General features: G+C 39.3%; 1 protein-coding gene across 1 annotated transcript in view; it reads left to right on the top strand.

Annotated features, from left to right (window-relative positions):
• Positions 1 to 1,067: 1,067 nt before the first annotated feature.
• Positions 1,068 to 17,667, top strand: part of LOC144251341 (E3 ubiquitin-protein ligase SIAH1-like) — a 127,919-nt gene continuing 111,319 nt past the window's right edge. The window contains exons 1-3 of the mRNA XM_077794337.1: positions 1,068 to 1,339; positions 1,414 to 1,531; positions 1,593 to 1,729. Of these exons, the coding sequence (XP_077650463.1) occupies positions 1,068 to 1,339; positions 1,414 to 1,531; positions 1,593 to 1,729 (527 nt within the window). The remainder of the gene's footprint in view (positions 1,340 to 1,413; positions 1,532 to 1,592; positions 1,730 to 17,667) is intronic.

Here is a 17,667-nt window from a genome sequence, read left to right as displayed (position 1 = left end):
GACAAAAATTGTTAGTATCAGGAATAAAAGAAGAGGCACCTTCATTGCCCCCATACATATTAACAAGGAAATGATATAATACTACATAACTCTTGATCCCCAAATTTGACAATTTATGTAAAACAGATAAATTCCTGGAAATAGATTTTCTATTAGTTATTTGAAATGAAATGGAATCTTGAACTGGCAACTCTTCTTCCTAGGCCTAATAATTGGGATTATAGTTATGTGATCACAAATCATGTGTCACCATGTATTTCCTGTGTCTAATTTTTAAATTAATTTCTTATTTTGAATAAATAAAGTGTGAAGTTATATATATATATATATATATATGTGTGTGTGTGTGTGTGTGTGTGTGTGTGTGTGTAAAGAAAATTTAATCAATTTGTTTTAATATGTATGAATAAGTACACATACTTTACTAAAAGGTCCCCATAGTGAAAGTAGAATTTCACACTTACTGGCGGGTGGGTTCCTCAGAAGCAGCAAGCTTCTGCAGCCAAGCAGCTCTGGGTAGCAGGCTCTGCCCACCCATGTTCCAGCAGACTGCAGCAGCTCACCACCAATCTTCTCCAGGTTACCGGTGTTCAGAATCCAAGACAGGAAGTCCATCCTCTAAGACACTATGGCAACTAGCCGCAGAACTTTGTGGAGGTAGATATATATATAGATATCTATCTATCTATCTATATATATATATATATATATACCTCTTGGGTCAATGCCATTGGTTCACGTTTATGCTAATAAGGGTTTGGAAAAAGTTGCAAAACTATTGGTAGAAATTTGTGAAGGTTCCGTGACACCAGGCCCCCTGAGGGGAAAACGGAAGTGAGAGCATCTGAGCTAACCAATAGCGTGTGTCTATTGCCAAAGGACCGTTAGCTCAGAGGCCATCATTTCCTTGCAGCGTCCAGAGCACGGGAGCCACCACAGGAGCAGGTGCAGGAGCCAGCTTCGTCGCGTGGGAGCCGCTGGAGCCACAGGACCAGAGCTGCTGTTGCAGAAGCCCCCAAGGCCTCCGCCAACGCTGCTACCGGAGCCAACCCCCCTGCCCAGAGCCAATGTTGACGCCTCCACCAGAGCACAGGAAGGGCCAGAGCGCGGGAGGATGCGCTGCTACTGTCTCCCTCTTCTGGACACCAGAGCCACCTGCCGCCGCCACCGCGTGCAGAGCACAAGAGCCAAAGCCGCCATCGCCCTTCTCAGCGATTAAGGAGCCGCCGCCGGCATCACCTAATCGCTGGAGCCACGACGCCGCCGTCTCGGACTCCAGGAACAGGAGCCGCTGCCAGAGCACAGGAACCACTGAACGCTGGAGCCACGGCCGGCCTCGGTGAGTTCAGAGCTGCCCAGGACAGGACTCAAGCCAAAAGGACGCTGCGCAAGGCTTGGCCATGGCTCCCGCAGGTTAGGCGGCGGGAAGGACAGCCTCCGTCACTCCCACCGCGAGTTCACCCGCGCATTCCTGGCTGCTCCCCCAGGGGCAGAAACCCAGCAGAAGATGTGGAGCACCTTGAAGAAGGAGGTACTGGGACCCACTAGCGGAGGGTGCAGGCTCTTTGGGTGAGGTGAAGCGGCTTTTCTAGAGGTGCTCCTTGGCAGCAGGAGCCGCCATTTTAGAGGGCAGCTCATCTATTGGAGGCTTCTACCTCTACAGGGCTGGAGGTGTGGCCTGCGAGTTTGGGGGTTGTGGGGTAGAGGCAAAGGCATACCGCTGGTGTCGGTAAGCTGTGTTAAGGGGCACCTTAAAGTGTCTGGGTGGAGGAACAGGTGTGTGGGTCTCAGTGAGGGGATCTTAGAAGAGAGACAAACTCCTGGGGACAGGCAGGCCTGTTGGGGGGTGATGTTGAAAGGGGTTTCCAAAAGGGTCCTACCCTGCTGCGGCAATGGAAGAGGTTCAGTTTGGGGACATAAGGACTCCCTCAGGCACCTCCACTTACTCAGTCCTTGGAGCGACCTCCAGGAGCCAAGAGGCCCCCCTCCCTGAGAGTTCCAGGTCAGACTCTGTGGACTGCTCCCTTGGCAGGCAGGGTCTTCTCATCCCTATCTAACCACACAGGAGGATGACAGACAGGTTTCTGCTGCTCCTCTGCCTTTTCACTCTCGTTAGGCCCACCTGGAGCTTATTCGTGTTCAAAAAAACAATTTGAAAAATGACTTGAAAGAATATCCATTTTTTTCTTAGAACTATAAATGTCTAGTATGTATTAAACATTAGCTTTTGTGCTAGAAAATCAGTTGTTTAATTGTGGAAACAGTATACCACAAGTGTGTATATTTTATTTAGCAAGTAAAAGTTAAATTGATAATCATGCAGTGAAAATAAAAACAATGATAATATCAAAATCATCCAGTTTCATTGGTAATAATAATGAAAATAAAGATAACATCAAAATAATCTAATAAGAATTATGCAAAGTGTTTTAATGTTGTAACTTCACTACAATATTATTGACTTTCATTTTCATTTTAGAAAGTGATGCCCGAAGACCCTGAGAGACTTGCCTAAGTCATAGAGCTGGAATATGGAAAGTTTCTCTCACTCCAGGGATCACAGTGTACAAAAGAAATTTGTATACCTTATGAAGTTTTTCTTGTTGGAAATAGGTATGTAAAGTTTTCCTAGCATTAAATTATGACAGGAATATAAAAGGGTAGTAGGATGGGGCACATGTTTATGGGTAGATGGGCTTTTCTGGTCTTGACAGCTCAGCCCAGGGAAGGGTGCCCTAGCAAACCTCTGAGTTACCACAGAGACCTGCACCTGTTTGGAAAATGCAGCAATACACGTAGGCCCTGGAAATAATTATAGCAATTTATTGTGTTACAAGAATGGTTGTGAAAGTGACTGACCTTAGAGAACACATGGGGAAGCTATTGGGACTGTCTGGAGCTGGATGTGTCACACTGTTAAGGTAGTGAGAAGGACAGAAAGTGCAGCTGTGTCTAGAAAGCTTGGAGGAATTTCTTCCTGTGGGAGTTCTTTAGAAGTGAAAGTGCTTGAAATTGTCAACAGCATTATAGTCTATGAATGGGAGGTAATTGTTCTTAGAGACAACTGCAATTCTGGTTTTGTTATTTGCAAAAGACCTTTTTTTCCTTGGAGTATGTAGAAGGCATCACATATTTTACTACTCTACATTGTATTCTGGAGTGCCTGATTTGTGGAAGTCAATGTGAACCATCTGTTTAAGAAAAGTTTATTTGAAAACTGAATTTGCAGTAAATTCTAAATGTCGTTTAAAATTTTTCATCTGTAGACTTAAAAAGTCACTTCAAGCTAGGCATGGTGGTACACCCTTGTAATCCCAGCTACTAAGGAGTTTCAGGAAAGATGATTGCAAATCCAAAGCCAGCCTCCCCAATTTAGAAAGACTATGTTTCAAAATGAAATAAAAAGGGGATTTGGGGTGTAGCTCAGCAGTAGAGGATGTGTTTGTGCTAGGCCCCAAATTCAATCTCTATACTGTGTAGCAAAACAAAACAAATTACTTTTATTTGCAGCAGAATGTTTTGATGTGAAAAATTTTCAAGACAAAAATGATATAATTTTGTTATTTTCTCCAATATCTTACTGTTTTGGTTATCTATTTATTTGTATGTATAAAAATGGTGAAATATTAATAAGATGTATAGTGGGTACATCTTAAAATACCAGTGGCTATAAAGTCTGTAATGTCAATATCTTTGTAATAGATTGAAGCCCCTGGGTTATTAGAGGTATCTGGATAATAGATTGAAGGCCCTGGATAAAGTTCTGATTTCTGTCATGAAAATTGGACACAGAAATCATTGAGGTGATATGTGACAGATGCATGTGCAGTGACTGATGGGAATGTTGCTTTAATGCAAATTGTTTATTGCTGTTTTGCATAGCTTAATGAACTACAAATCGATACTGATGGACAATATATTCAGCATGTCAGTGATTATTTTTTATGAATGTTTGTGTATTTTCAGACTTTACAGCCACCTCTAAAGATCCAGAAGTAATCACTTAATTTAACCATGTTAAAAATCAAATTGAGCTGGGCATGGTGGTGCATACCTATAATCCTAGCACCTGGGGAGAATAAGGCAGGAGAATCAAGAGTTTAAAGCCAGCCTCAGCAACAGCGAAGTGCTAAGCACCTCAGTGAGACCCTGTGTCTAAATAAAATACAAAATAGTGCTGGGGATGTGGCTTAGTGGATGAGTGCCCCTGAGTTCAATCCCAGATTACCCTCCCCTCAAAAAAAATCAATTTGAAAAGGATACACTATTCGTTTTTTTTTTAATTGAAAAAGAATAGAATTTTATTAGGCTCACAATTCTGGAGGCACTAAGAACATAGTGCTGGTTTCTGGTAAAGGTCTTCCTGATGGTATGATAACATCTTGGAGGGCATCATGTACTGAGGGAGCCAGCATGCTAGCTAAGTTCTCTGTTCCTGTAAAGCCACTAATGCCATCCTAATGACCTCATCTAATCCTCATTATCTCCCAAATGTACCACTTCTAAATACCATATGAATTAGGGAATTAAGTGTCTAACACATGAAATTTTAGGGAACACATTCAAACCATACAATAATAGAGGGACCAGCTCAGGCAAATACCATGTTACTTAATATTACAAAGTTTATTTCTAAAGCTCATAAAATATAAAATCTTCTGGTAGGCAGGTCACACTTTCATGATTGCAAATTACCTGTGACTGGAAGGGTTATTTATGTAAACGTATCCAGTGGGTGAATTTTTAAGGGTCAAAAACAGGAGTGCAGACTGACTTTTTACTGAATTCTAAATTGTCAGTAGGCCTTACTGAATGTAGAGTGTTTCTAAACATATAAGCATCCCAATCTTCTCTTGTCTTAATGTCTTTCCTAGGTACTATCCCAAAGGAAAGATGTGAAACCTGGCATAGCTTTCTTATTTGAACTCTTTCTCCTTCGTGGGAAACATGCCTGCCTTGGCCAGGCTGTGGGCTGGGCAATCTTTCCCCTGTGTGATAACAACTTGGATGTAGTGGAAGGAAAATTCAAATGTCCCCTTCTCCGAGGACATTATGACCGGAAATCCAGAAGTTTTAGGAAAATTGAAGATTTGATTTGCCTGGACTTGGACCACTGGCTGTGCAATCTCTATTTTCAGGTTTGTGATATGATTGAGGATACACTATTCTTTATAAAATATTTTCTATATATTATTTTTCCTAATTTGTTTCCTGTAACTTACCTTGTATAAGTTCAACTATCAAAAACCAAATAGTCCAATTATATAAGAGGACATCCATGATCACATTGCTTCTTTTTATGATTTGATAGCTTTTTAAGGTAATATAGTAGGAAAATTAATAAGTTTGTAATTATGGAGAAGGGGACTTCTTGAAACAAATAGACTTAAAGAGCTCTTCTGTCAGCTCCACTACTTTTAATGAAAAGACTGTGATGCTGTTATCATGATGGATAATCTGAGAGACACAACCAGTGACACATTCTTGACAGAAGTCATTAAAATAAATAAGATAGAATCAATGGGTTGCTTATGAGTGAAAAGTAATGTGTAGTCTTACCAATTGCATCCTTTGGAAAATGCTGAGGTATGGTAAATGAGACTTTTCACTATGGACTATTCAAATATAAATATGACTAAATGTACAGTTTTCTCAATTCCAATGTTTAAATATTACTTAGTAGTTTCATTAGGCTCTATATGTATCTCAAACATGGATTGATATATTTTGAAGGATTTTAAACTGTTTGAAGCTATGTCCTTTTTTTGCTCTATAATGAACATATAACAACTTGACTGCCTGAGTCTTAAAAAAATGTGCATTTGTTGGAATTCTTTTCAAAATGAAATCTTAGTCCATCAGTTTAAGCTATGTTAACTCAACAGTAACACTTTCATGTTTGGGAAATGTGTAATATTATTTGAGGGCTTTATCATATTTTAAGGAACAAAACATTATAGGATTAAATATAATCTTCCTAGATGATAAAATAAGAGTATTTCCAGAAATCTTATTGGAAAAATTCTTTCCTTGATTTTTATCTTGTTTCATTTGAAAATAAAGCAGATTCTCCAAACTTGTTACTACTTGCTGTGTGCAGAATAATATGCTGGTTGGACAGCCCCCCTGGAAGGTAGAGTGAGTCCAGATGCCTCTTTGCTTGTTTATTTCATTCCTAGAGGCCATTTGTTACAGATCTTTATTGTGTTTCCAAAGTGGTCAACCATCTTGAATTCAGTTCTTATCTTCAGTGGAGTAAAATAAGATATTAATACATTTGACTTGTAAATAAGTAAAGCTAAAGAAATGAGTTCTCTCAGGAAGGTTGGCCACATTTTATTCATGATTAAAATTCGTGATTCTCTAAACTGTGGGTTAGAGCTAAGGAAGTGGAAACTTGGAGAAGAAGGAATTTTGCAGGTCTATATTTCGAATCTGCATTTCTTTTGTTCAGAGGCAGTGGCATTACAAAGGAATAGAAATTCCCAAGGATTTTTCCAAGCAGAGAACACCATTTGGGAGACCATGTTGACAGGGTCTCAGTGTCTCTGGGTTCTGAGGGCAGAACCAGGCTGGTGGTATCCTTCAGTTGGCTAAGTGGTTTCAGGTCCACTTGGAAGGAAGAATGGATTTGGCATCTCTGTGAACGGTCTCATATGTCAGGTTTTTGGGAAATCTATGAAGTACTTGAGTGGGATCTCTTGAAAACTGTGTGAGGTCTCTGTGTTGCTAGAGAAACTCTAGATAGAGCACAGGGGTGGGAGGGGAAGAGAGAGGCAGGGGGTTAACAAGGATGGTGGAATGTGATGGACATCATTATCCAAAATACATGTATGGAGATACAAATTGGTGTGAACATACTTTATATACAAACAGAGATATGAAAACTTGTTCTGTATATGTGTAATAAGAATTGTGATGCATTCTGCTGTCATTTGTTTTTTAAAACTCAATTAAGAAATTTTAAAAAAGAGAGAAAAATTACACTGAATAGTGGGTTTTATGGTGGTATATTTGTATATGTACCTTATAATTTTTTTTTAGTTGTAGATGAACACAACACCTTTATTTTATTTATTTTTATGTGGTGCTGAGGATCAAACCCAGTGCCTCATATATGCAAGGCAAGAACTCCACCCCTGAGCTACAACCCAAGCCCATGTACCTTGCAAAATGTGATAGATTTAAATACTTAGTACCCCCCTTGCCCTTCCTTCCTCCATTTCCTCATTCCCTTTCTCTACCTTACTGCTCTACCTTCTATTTTCAGGAGATTCCATTTTTCTTGCTAAATTCCACATTTGAGAAAAAAACATGGTTCTTGATTTTCTGAGTCTACCTTATTTTTTCTAACACAGTGTTCTCCAGTTCCATCCATTTCCCTGCAAATGACATAATTTTGTGATTCTTTATGCCTGAATTAAATTCCATTGTGTCTGTATATCACATTTCCTTTATCCATTCATCTATAGACTGATACCTAGACTGGTTCCATAAATTGGTAATTCAATCAATAATTCACAATAGTGAATAATGCTACTATAAACATGGAGAGGTATGTGTCACAGTTGTATGCTGATTTTAGTTCTTTGGATAGATACTGAGGAGTAAATGGTTATACGTGATGATAGTGGTTCCTGTAGGTATTTCTGACTGTGGAAATAGGGAAGCATTCTCCCAGTGAGCAAATTCCCAGGAGGTAACTGATTCCCATGATTGGAATGCCCAGTTATTCCCTGCTGAGGTTATTAAGATAACTATGTGGATGCACTACCTGGTTTACATAGTGACATCCTTTGAAGGAGAGAGACTATGTGTTTGCATTAACCTGGACCTTATCTTAGTTAGCTAGCACTCAGGGTTAAAGGAATACTGGTCAAAATGTAATTACTGGTAGTGGGTAATATGTAACTTTTTGGGTTATTAAAGATGATGGCAGAGAGGGGTAGGCATTCCTTTTGTTGCCATCCTTCTGTCTGTTTGTACCCTTCCCTGTGTGTCTGTGTCTGTCCTTTGTGCACCTCTTTCACAATTCTCCCCACATAGGTGTTCCTTTACAGGATCCAATCCTAGTCTTGGGGGGAATCTCCATAATGATTTCCATATTAGCTGTACTAATATAGATACCTACAAATGATTTGGATGGTTCTCTCCCCCACCCAATTCTGCCAGCATTTATTGTTATTTGTATTTTTAATGGCTGTCAGTTTAAGTAGAGTGAAATGAAATCTCAGTGTAGTTTTGATTTCCATTATCCTGATGACTCTAGTTGTCAAACATTTTTAAAATAATTTTTGGCTTTTTGTACTTCTTCTTTTAAGAAATGTCTGTTTAACTTCTTTGCCCATTTATGGCATGCGTTTTTTGGAGAAATCCTTAATATTTACTGAGTTGGAGATGTCCTATTAAGTAAGTCATTATCTGTACCTATATGTTGGAGCTATTGCTTTTTTCTCTTCTGTCAGTTGCAAAGTTTAAGGTCTTTTCCTAGGTCTTTGGTCCAATTGAGTTGACTTTTGTTACAGAGTGATAGATAGGTATCTATTTTTAATCTTATGGTATCCTGTTTTTTCCAGCATCACTTGTTAAGGAGGCTGTCTTGTTTCCAGTGTAACTTTTTGGCACTTTTGTGGGTTTGTTTCCGTGTCTTCATTCTGTTCCATTGATCAACATATCTATATGTATGCTAGTACCAAGCTGATTTCATTACTGTGACTCTGTAGTATAATTTAAAGTCAGGCATTGTGATACCTCCAGCTTTAATCTTTTTACTCAGATTTGTTTTGACAATCCAGGGTCTTTTGTTCTTCTGTATAAATCTTTGGATTTGTTTTTCTGGTTTTGAAAAGAATATCTTTGGTATTTTCATGGAAATTACATTGGATCTGCAGATTGATTTTGGTTGTATGGTCATTTTAACAATATTAAATCTCCCTACCGTGAACATTTGTGGTCTTTCCATCTTATTTTTTCCATGTTTTGTAAATTTTCCTTGTAGAAGTCTTTCACCTTTTTGGTTAAATTTGTTGCTGTTTTATGTTCTTGGAAGCTATTGTTAATAATTTTTGCCCCTAATTTCTTTCTCAACAGATACATCAGTAGTGTATAGGAAAGATATTGATTTCTATATGTTTATTTTGTATTCTGCTACATTGCTTACTTTTTTAGAAGTGTACTGGTGGAGCTTTTTGGATCATCTAAGTTCAGGATAATATCATCTGCAAACAGAGACAATTTGATTTTTTCTATTTGAATCCCCTTTATTTCCCTTTCTTATCTAATTTCTGTGGCTAGAGTTTCAAAATCTATATTGAATAGGAGTGGTAAGAGTGAACATTCTTGACTTGATCTGGATTTTAGAGGAAATGCTTTCAGGCTTTCCCTATTCTGTACAATGTTGGCACGGGGTTTGTTGCTTATGGCCTTAAGGCTAGTTCTGCACATCAGCAGCAACAGGACGATCAGCAGCATGGCCAGTGTCAGCTTGAGCAGAGGGTGGTTGCCTCAGGATGGCAGGTGGCACCTGCAGGCACCCTGCACAGCTAGTAGTGCAAAAGCTTGGGTAGCAGGTGCCCCTAGGCAGTGACCCTGGGGTGGGAGGCTGTGAGGCATGGAGGCAGGCACACTGCAAGGCCTTCCTCTGACACTCCTTTGTGCCTAGGCAGACAGCGGCAGGAAGGAGCTCAGCAGCAGGGCACTGCTATCCCTTCATCGCTACCTGGAACCCAGGACCCCCGCATCTGGAAACCACAGTATCTATCAGCTAAATGCACTCCCATGGAGGATGCTGTGCATTTGAAGAGAGGGATTGAGCACTGGGATATGCTGAGGTCACGAGGCTTTCTCTGGTTTCCATCCTCCAGCAGATCCCTCGGCCCCCAGAGACACCAGATTTTAAACAGTGGCTGCTGTAGCAGCTTCTTGGCCCTTGTATGTTGTATTTCTAATCTTGTTGATTCTTAGAATTTTTTAGTTTCTTGTCAGATTTCTTTGATGATCCACTCATCATTACAATGTGTATTGTTTAATCTCCATCTCTTTGAATATGTGGTTTTCTTCTTGATTTTTAATTTTATTCCATTTTCATTGAAACAGGATATGTGGAATTATTTCAACTTTTTCATATTTGCTAATGATTACTTTGTTGACTAAAATATTATCTATTTTGGAGAAAACTGAAAAAAGGGGATTCAGCTGTGTTGGATGAAATACTCTGTAATACCTGTTAAATCCATTTGATTTACAGTTTGATTTAACTCTGTAGTATCTTGGTTGATTTTGTGTGTGGATGATCTCTCCAAGGTATATTGCAATCACTTACTATTATTATATTGGTTCCTATATGAACCTTTATGTTGTATTGTGTTTTATGTAATCAGGTGCACCAATGTTTGGGGCATAAATGTTTACTATCTTTATATTTTCTTTTTGGATTATTCCCCTTACCAAGATATGGCGATCTGTACTTCTCCTCTAATTTTGCTTGAATCTGCTTTGTTGGGTATTAATAGGTATTCCTGCATGCTTTCAAGTTTCATTTACATGAAATGTCATTTTTTAATTCTTTTAGCCTGTGAATATCTTTGACCATAGATATATTTCTTTCAGGCAACAATTAATTGGGTCTTATTTTGTTTGTCCCCTGTTATGATCTACGTTTATTATTTGGAAAAATGAGACCATTTATATTCAGTGTCATTAGAGAGGAATGTGTTACTTCTCATCTATTTTTTTCCATTTAATGTTTGCTTATATCCTGATTGGCATATGTTCACCCCCAGTTGTAATGTATTTCATTTTTTTAACATATCTTGGTGGTTTATAATCTTTTTCTATGTGTAGAATTCTTCTGAGTGTTTGCTGCAATGCTGGAATAGTAATAATGAATTTCTTTCATTTATGCTCATCTCGATAGGTTTATTTTTTATTTTATTCTGATAGTACAATTCTGATGGTTTATTTGATAGAATGATCTTGGTTGGCTGTTATTTTCTTTCAGGATTTGAAATACATTGTTCCAAGCCCTCTTGGACATTAGGGTTTCTGTCAAGAAATTGGATGTTAATCTGATTGGTTTTTCTTTAAATGTGACCTGGCTTTTAAGATTTTAGTAGCTTTTAAAATTATTTCTTTGAGCTGAAATTTTGGCTTTGTAATTATGATAGGATGTGAAGAAGTTTGTTTCTTGTCTGGTCTATTTGAGGTTCTAAATGCTTCCAGTGTCAGGATGTTCATCTTATTCCTAAGTCTGCAGGAATTTTTCTGCCATTATGTCACTGCCATGATCCTGTATCCCTGATCCTTCTGTAATGTCTGTGAGCATTAAGTTTGGTCTCTTAATGTTTTCTCAGTTCTTATTAGATTTGTAGTTTCTTCTTTTTTTCTTTAATACTGTCTGAATGTTCAAGGATGTCCACCTTATCTTCAATCTTTAAAATTCTGTCCTCTACTTAATCTAATGTATTGGAAACTATCCAATTTGATTTTTGATTTGATTATCATTTCCAAGATTTCTGTGTAGTTATTTTCAATATCTCTATCTCTTCGTTGAATTTAGCATTTATATCCTGTACTGACTTTCTTAATTCATTTATTTTTTTTTATCATCTGAGAATCCTATAATTTTTAAATGATCATTTTTTAAAAAATTTTGTATCCAGTATTTAGATATTTTTAAAGTCTGTTGTTGATGAATTGCAGACCTTAAGAGGTGTCTTATTACTTTATTTTTTGTATCACTTATATTCTTATGTTGAGATTTGCATATCTGTTGAGATGGGTTTCTTTTCCAATTTTTATTATTTTTATTTTTTTTTTTTAGCTGTAGATGTACCTTCACTCTATATTGGTGCTGAGAATCAAACCCAGGACCTCACACATGCTAGGCAAGTCCTCTAATACTGAGCCACAACTCCAGCCACCACTTTTTCACTTTTATGTGAGGGTATTCTTAGGGAATAGCCTTTTCTTGGCAAAGTGTTCTGGTATATCACTTGTTGTGAATTGTTGAATATATTTCCCAGTGTTTTTTTGTAGTATATTTAATATACTAATGTTTTTGGTTGTGATTAGTGATCAAAGCGATCATTCCAAGTTTTGTAGTATATCAGAGCTTGAGGATTCCACTTTCTCTGTAGATTTCACAGGATCTTTCTAGTAGATCGACAGTTGTGTTGCCTATATCACTGTATATACATACCACCCATGATTGATCTTCTAGATATGGCAACTCTGTATATTCTAAGAGTGTATAAGAGTAACCTATGTTGAGGTCATTGTGTTATTTCTCTCTGCTGTTGCTGTAGGAGCATATGTCCATGGGTAAGTTAAGCATTCTCTCCAACTTCTACTTAGGCCATGGTTGCCAGTTTGAGGTCCCCAATATTCTTTGTGTTAAATTATTGATGAATGTTAAGAATAGTTGTTATGTGTGGAATTAGGTACACAATCTCTTAGCTGGATTGGGGGTGTAACTCAGGGGCAGAGCATATTCCCCAACAATTTAAAGTGTCATATTTGATGCCCAGCCACTATGGAAAAGGGTAAATGAAGAACAGCAACAATAACAGGGAAGAATCTATAATATTCAAGTAAATATCAGGTGATATTTACAATATGATATTTACAATACTAATTATCAGAAATTAAAACAGCAACATAAGCATCAGTAAACTAGATTTAGAATTAAAGTAAACACTGAATGTCAGCTACAACATCCACAGTACTAATTAATTCAAAAACATGAATGGTGGGAGCAAGAATTATATAAACTAGTTTAAAAAGATGGCAAAAATACAGTTCATTAAGAACGAAGAAAATGAGAAAGGAAGTCAAAAGAATGGTTAAAATATTCCAAAGGTGAAAAAGATAAAGTAGAAGAGAGGTAGAAGAAAGTGAAGGCCATAATGAAGGGAGAAAATAACAAAATTTAAAAAATGCAACAATGTAGATTGACAGGTTGAGAGAGAACAAGAGAATTTAACTATTAGAGGGAGAAGCTGAGAAAATTAATGAAAAACAAAAAAATAAAAAACACCCTGAAGGAAGATGGCGGCGAAGGGAGCACATCACCCCCGTGTGCCGCGTCACTGTGTGGGATGAATAAGAATAAGGCAAGGATGCCCACTCTGGGTTTTTGTTTTGGAGTTGGGGGGAGTGAGGGATCTTGCTATGTTGCCCAGGCTAGTCTCAAATTTCTGAGCTCAAGTGATCCTCCTGCCTCAGCCTTCTGAGTAGTTGTGACATGCACATACCATTGTGCCTGGCTAAGGATGACTTAGAGGGGTATCTGCAAAACCATGGATGAACCTAGAAAACATTATGCAAAGTGTAATAAGCCAGGCACACAAAGATAAATACTGCATGAGCTCACTTTTATGCGGAATCTAAAATAATCAAACTTGTAGAAGCAGAGGTGATTGTCAGGGTCTGGGAAGATAGGGTAGGGGAAATGGAGAAATGTTGGTCAAAGAATGGAAAGTTTTCAATTAGGATGAATAAGTTCTGGAGATCTGTTTAGAGTGTGATGACTGTAGTTGATAATAATGTATGGAATATTTGAAAATTACAGATAGTAGGTTTCAAATATTCTCAGTAAATTTCCCCTTTCCCTGCTGGACAGGTGTCACCTGAACAACACCCCTGACAGGTGGTCCAACCTCCACTGGAACCCTGCAATGACGGGAGGTCATGACCTCAACACCTTTTATTGGTGAACTCATATTTTTATGGAAACACTGTCATATTTTACCTTCAACTTCCATGGATCGTAGTTCTGCCCTTTTGAACTTGGCATCAATTTATCAGTAAGATTTAGGCTCACAGTGCGGTGGGTACGATGACACTCCAGGGTTGGCATGTACACAAACTAGAAGTAGCCAGAGAGATTGTCCTTGATTATGTCACTCTCCAAGAGGGGCTCCACTCCTCAGCTTCCGGGTGGTGCACAGCATGAGGGAAATGAAAGTAGTGCAGTGTTTAGAGTCAGGCAGGTGGTATCAGGAATTAGGGGTCTTTTTCCAGATTGGAATAGACCCTGGCAATGACTTGTGATGATAATAATAATAAATACTAATATTTGTTGAGTGACTGGCAAAGCACTCTGCTCTGGCTGGTTTCTCTGTGAGAAGCATTGATATCATCTCGGAACTTGTTAGAGATGCAGCTTCTCAGGCTCCATCTCAGATCTGCTGTATCAGAATCTGCATTTTAATAAAAATCCTAAGGTGATTCATATATAAATCAAAAGTAGAGAACTGGTCTAGAGGATTCCAGGGTTAAGACAGCAAGACCAATTCCATATACCTGCCGCTGGGCTGATGATCCACTCGGAAAAGAACTGGTGCAGCCAGGGGTGGCCAGGAACAAGGGTTTGGTAGGTAGGGATGACTCCTTGGCAGTCCCCCAAGTGTTGAAAGCAGCTGAAGTGTCAAATCCAAGCAAATTTCTTCATCTATGGTCTTCAAAACCATCCCTGTCTTGGTCACTCTCCCCCGGGGAACATGTTAATGTCTCTCTTAAAATGTAGAGTGTATATTTAATAGAGACTAACTTTATAATTACTACATTGTCAGTCTACTATCTTCTTCATGCCAATCAAATTCAAGGATTGTTCCCCCCTCTCCATGAAATGGCTATTTAACTAGGTCTCCTGACCCTTCACTTGCATAGTAAATAAGCATCTTCATTACAGATGTTAATTTTCATTTTGTTAGTTGTTTATATATTTTTGGTACCCACTTAAAATCATTTAAAGTTACCTCTTTAAATTAAATTAAATATAATCATTTGCCTCTGTTGGCAAGAGAGTCTCAAAGGACAGGATGAAGGAAATAATTCTTTGACCTAACACTATATCCAGATGGATCTTTCAGGTGATGCAGACCAGGTAAACACTATTCCTGAGGCAGTGTTCCTGGAGCCCAAAGAGCAGCAATGCAGGGCTGCCCAGGCCACAGCTGTCCAGGTTTACAAGGGGCATTTTTCAAGGGACCTATTCCGTCTTCATCCTGTCATGGAGCAGATGAGCTAAACAGCTGGTTATAATCATAGAGCTCATGACAAATTCTTAAAATCACTGCTTTCTCTCTTCAATGTGTACAACTTTAAAAAATGAACTTTTAATTTTATACAGTTTCAGTTTTACAGAGATGTTGTAAAGGTAGTACAGAGAAAATTTGTATCCCACACCCAAATTCCCCTATTAACATCTTTCAAAGTGACAGTACATTGTCATAAGTAAGGAACCAACATCACTATAGCAAGAATGTATTTCTATTAACCAAACACAGCATTTCCTCAGAATCCTAAGTTTTCTCCTAGAGTCCTCTTTCTGTATCAGAATCTCACCAAGAATGTCACCTTACATTTAGTTGTCGTCTTAGGCTCCTCTGGTCTGTCACGGTTTGTTGGGGTTCCTTTTTACTTTGATGACCTTGATGATTTTAAAGAGTACCAGTCTGGGATGTTGTAGGATGACCCTCAATTTAAACTTGTCTAATGATCATCTCATGGTTACACCAGGTTTATGGGTTTTTGGAGTTTGGAGAAGGCCACAGAGGTGAAGGGCCTTTCTCATCACATGGTGCCATCAACTTGCTTGGCACTGATGATGTTGACCTTGAGCACCAGGCCAAGGCAGTCTTTGCCAGTTTCCTCCACACACAAGTCACTCTTAACCTACTCTGAAATTTGCCTAGGAGCCGCACAACAGTGTCCTGGCAAGTGCTTTTCAGAATCTACCTTCCTTGTGCCTGAAAAGCGGGATGTTTGAGCAGGTGCAGTTTTGTGACTCATGTGTCACTCACCATTGATCCCTTCAAAAGTTGATCAATCATTTTCTGATTACATTTGCAACACCTTTCAGAATTCAGGGATGTAATAAATCTTGGGAAGGATACCTTCACACACTTCATTTGTTTATCTATTCAATGTATATTTAATATCATTTGTGTTCCAAGGTCTCTCCTAGGTTCTAGAAGAAGATAAAAAAATAAATGTATAAGCCATAGCCCTTCTCACAGTAGGCCAGCCATATAAAAACTCACCAAAGCTCCGTGTGCTGGTGTGTACCAGGGCAGGGGAAGTGAAATCTAACAGGGTGAGGGAACTTCCACCCAGCCCTCAGGGTAATTCAGGTTCTGGGGTGGTTAACATTGCACACGGCCCACAGGCTGTAAACCACCCTAACAGGCATAATGGCTTTCGTGCCTGCATCTGAAGGGGCTCATTGCAATCAGGTAACAGCTCTTGCAGATGCCTCCAGTGTTAACTATGGGAACATGGCTTTATGGCCCTGCCTGAATGATCTACATCCTGTTCCCGTCAATGGCAATTTCAGCAGCTATTCGGCTTATGTCTTTTGTGCATGCATGTCTGCAGCACCCTGAAATCCTCTGGCATTAACATGTGAAGGGGGGCGGGTCACAGCTTCTAAGCTGGAGATGAGTAGGTTTGGGCTCTGAGCTAGGTGTTGTTAAGAAATAACTCTCGGGAGTTAAACTAGTCAGAAGGACAAAACTACCCCTTGAGTCTGCATTAATTCATTCATTCACTCATTCATTCATCCACTCATTCATTCACAAGTCCTTAGTGAGCCCTCTGCTTCCCAACCACAATTCTTTGTACTAGAAATGCAAAGAGAAAAGGGACACAGGTCTTTCTTTCAAACATCACAGGTGAGAGAGGGAGGCAGATATAGCAGTATGCTGTGACTGAGAGAAACTCTTCAATACAGGAATTTTTTGCATATTTACCTTCTCCAAAATCCACATACCAAATGAAATAAACCAGGGCTGTCTCCTCTTTTAAGCCTTTGGAGAGATCATTTCTTATCACACAGCAGTTAAATAGACACAATTAACTCAGGAAACCCATGTGCTTTAAGGGATTGACACCTAGACCATCTGTTTTGAGTCTCAACTCTGCCCCGGAGCTGTGTGACCATGAGAAAGTTATTCAGACTTTCTGGAGTTTCTATTTCCTTATCTTAAAAATAGAGACAGGAATAATTCCTGACTCACAGGGTCATAGTGAGGCAGGACACACATGGCACATGTCTCAGGCTACAAGAAGATGGGCCTGATGGGAATGAAGGTGCTCAGCAGGGATACCTAGGAAGCTAGAGAGATGGGTGGGATGTGATAGTTAGACTTGGACCTGAGGGGCAGGGTGCCCAGGGAAAGCTTTTAGGCAGGTGCAACGTAACAACAGGGAACTTCTTCTTAGTCTTAGGTAGAAGGCTCATGATTGTACATTTCTATGGGTTCAAGGAAAATTATACTCAATCCTAGCCCCAGACCCCAACTAGCCCCAGGATCCTTCTTCACTGCCTGTTCATAGCTTTGATCAGTCCTCAGCAACCCCAAACTTCTCCCATTAGCCCTGCAGCCACTGGGGACTAACCAAGGCCAATTCCCTCCTTAGCACAGACTTTCCTTAGGTGAAGGTCTCAGCCTGCTCATGGGAAATTCCTCCCTGATTTTGTGTAAGGCAGGCTCCTTGAAGTCTGTTGTCAAAGGAGTACACTTAGGCAAGTCGTGTCTTTACCAGGTTTTGGCAAATTTCACTCTAACACACAGGGGAGCTAGTGTTTACTGGGTATGTGTTGGGTGAGATGGTTAGGGATTTCTCTAAGCTAGATGCCTTGGTTCCATTCTTCACTCCTGT

The sequence above is a fragment of the Urocitellus parryii genome (genome assembly GCF_045843805.1).
Source record: "Urocitellus parryii isolate mUroPar1 chromosome 13 unlocalized genomic scaffold, mUroPar1.hap1 SUPER_13_unloc_11, whole genome shotgun sequence".
NCBI lineage: Eukaryota > Metazoa > Chordata > Mammalia > Rodentia > Sciuridae > Urocitellus > Urocitellus parryii.
The sequence above is the reverse complement of the archived record's forward strand: the minus strand, read 5'-3'. Positions and strand labels throughout refer to the sequence as shown.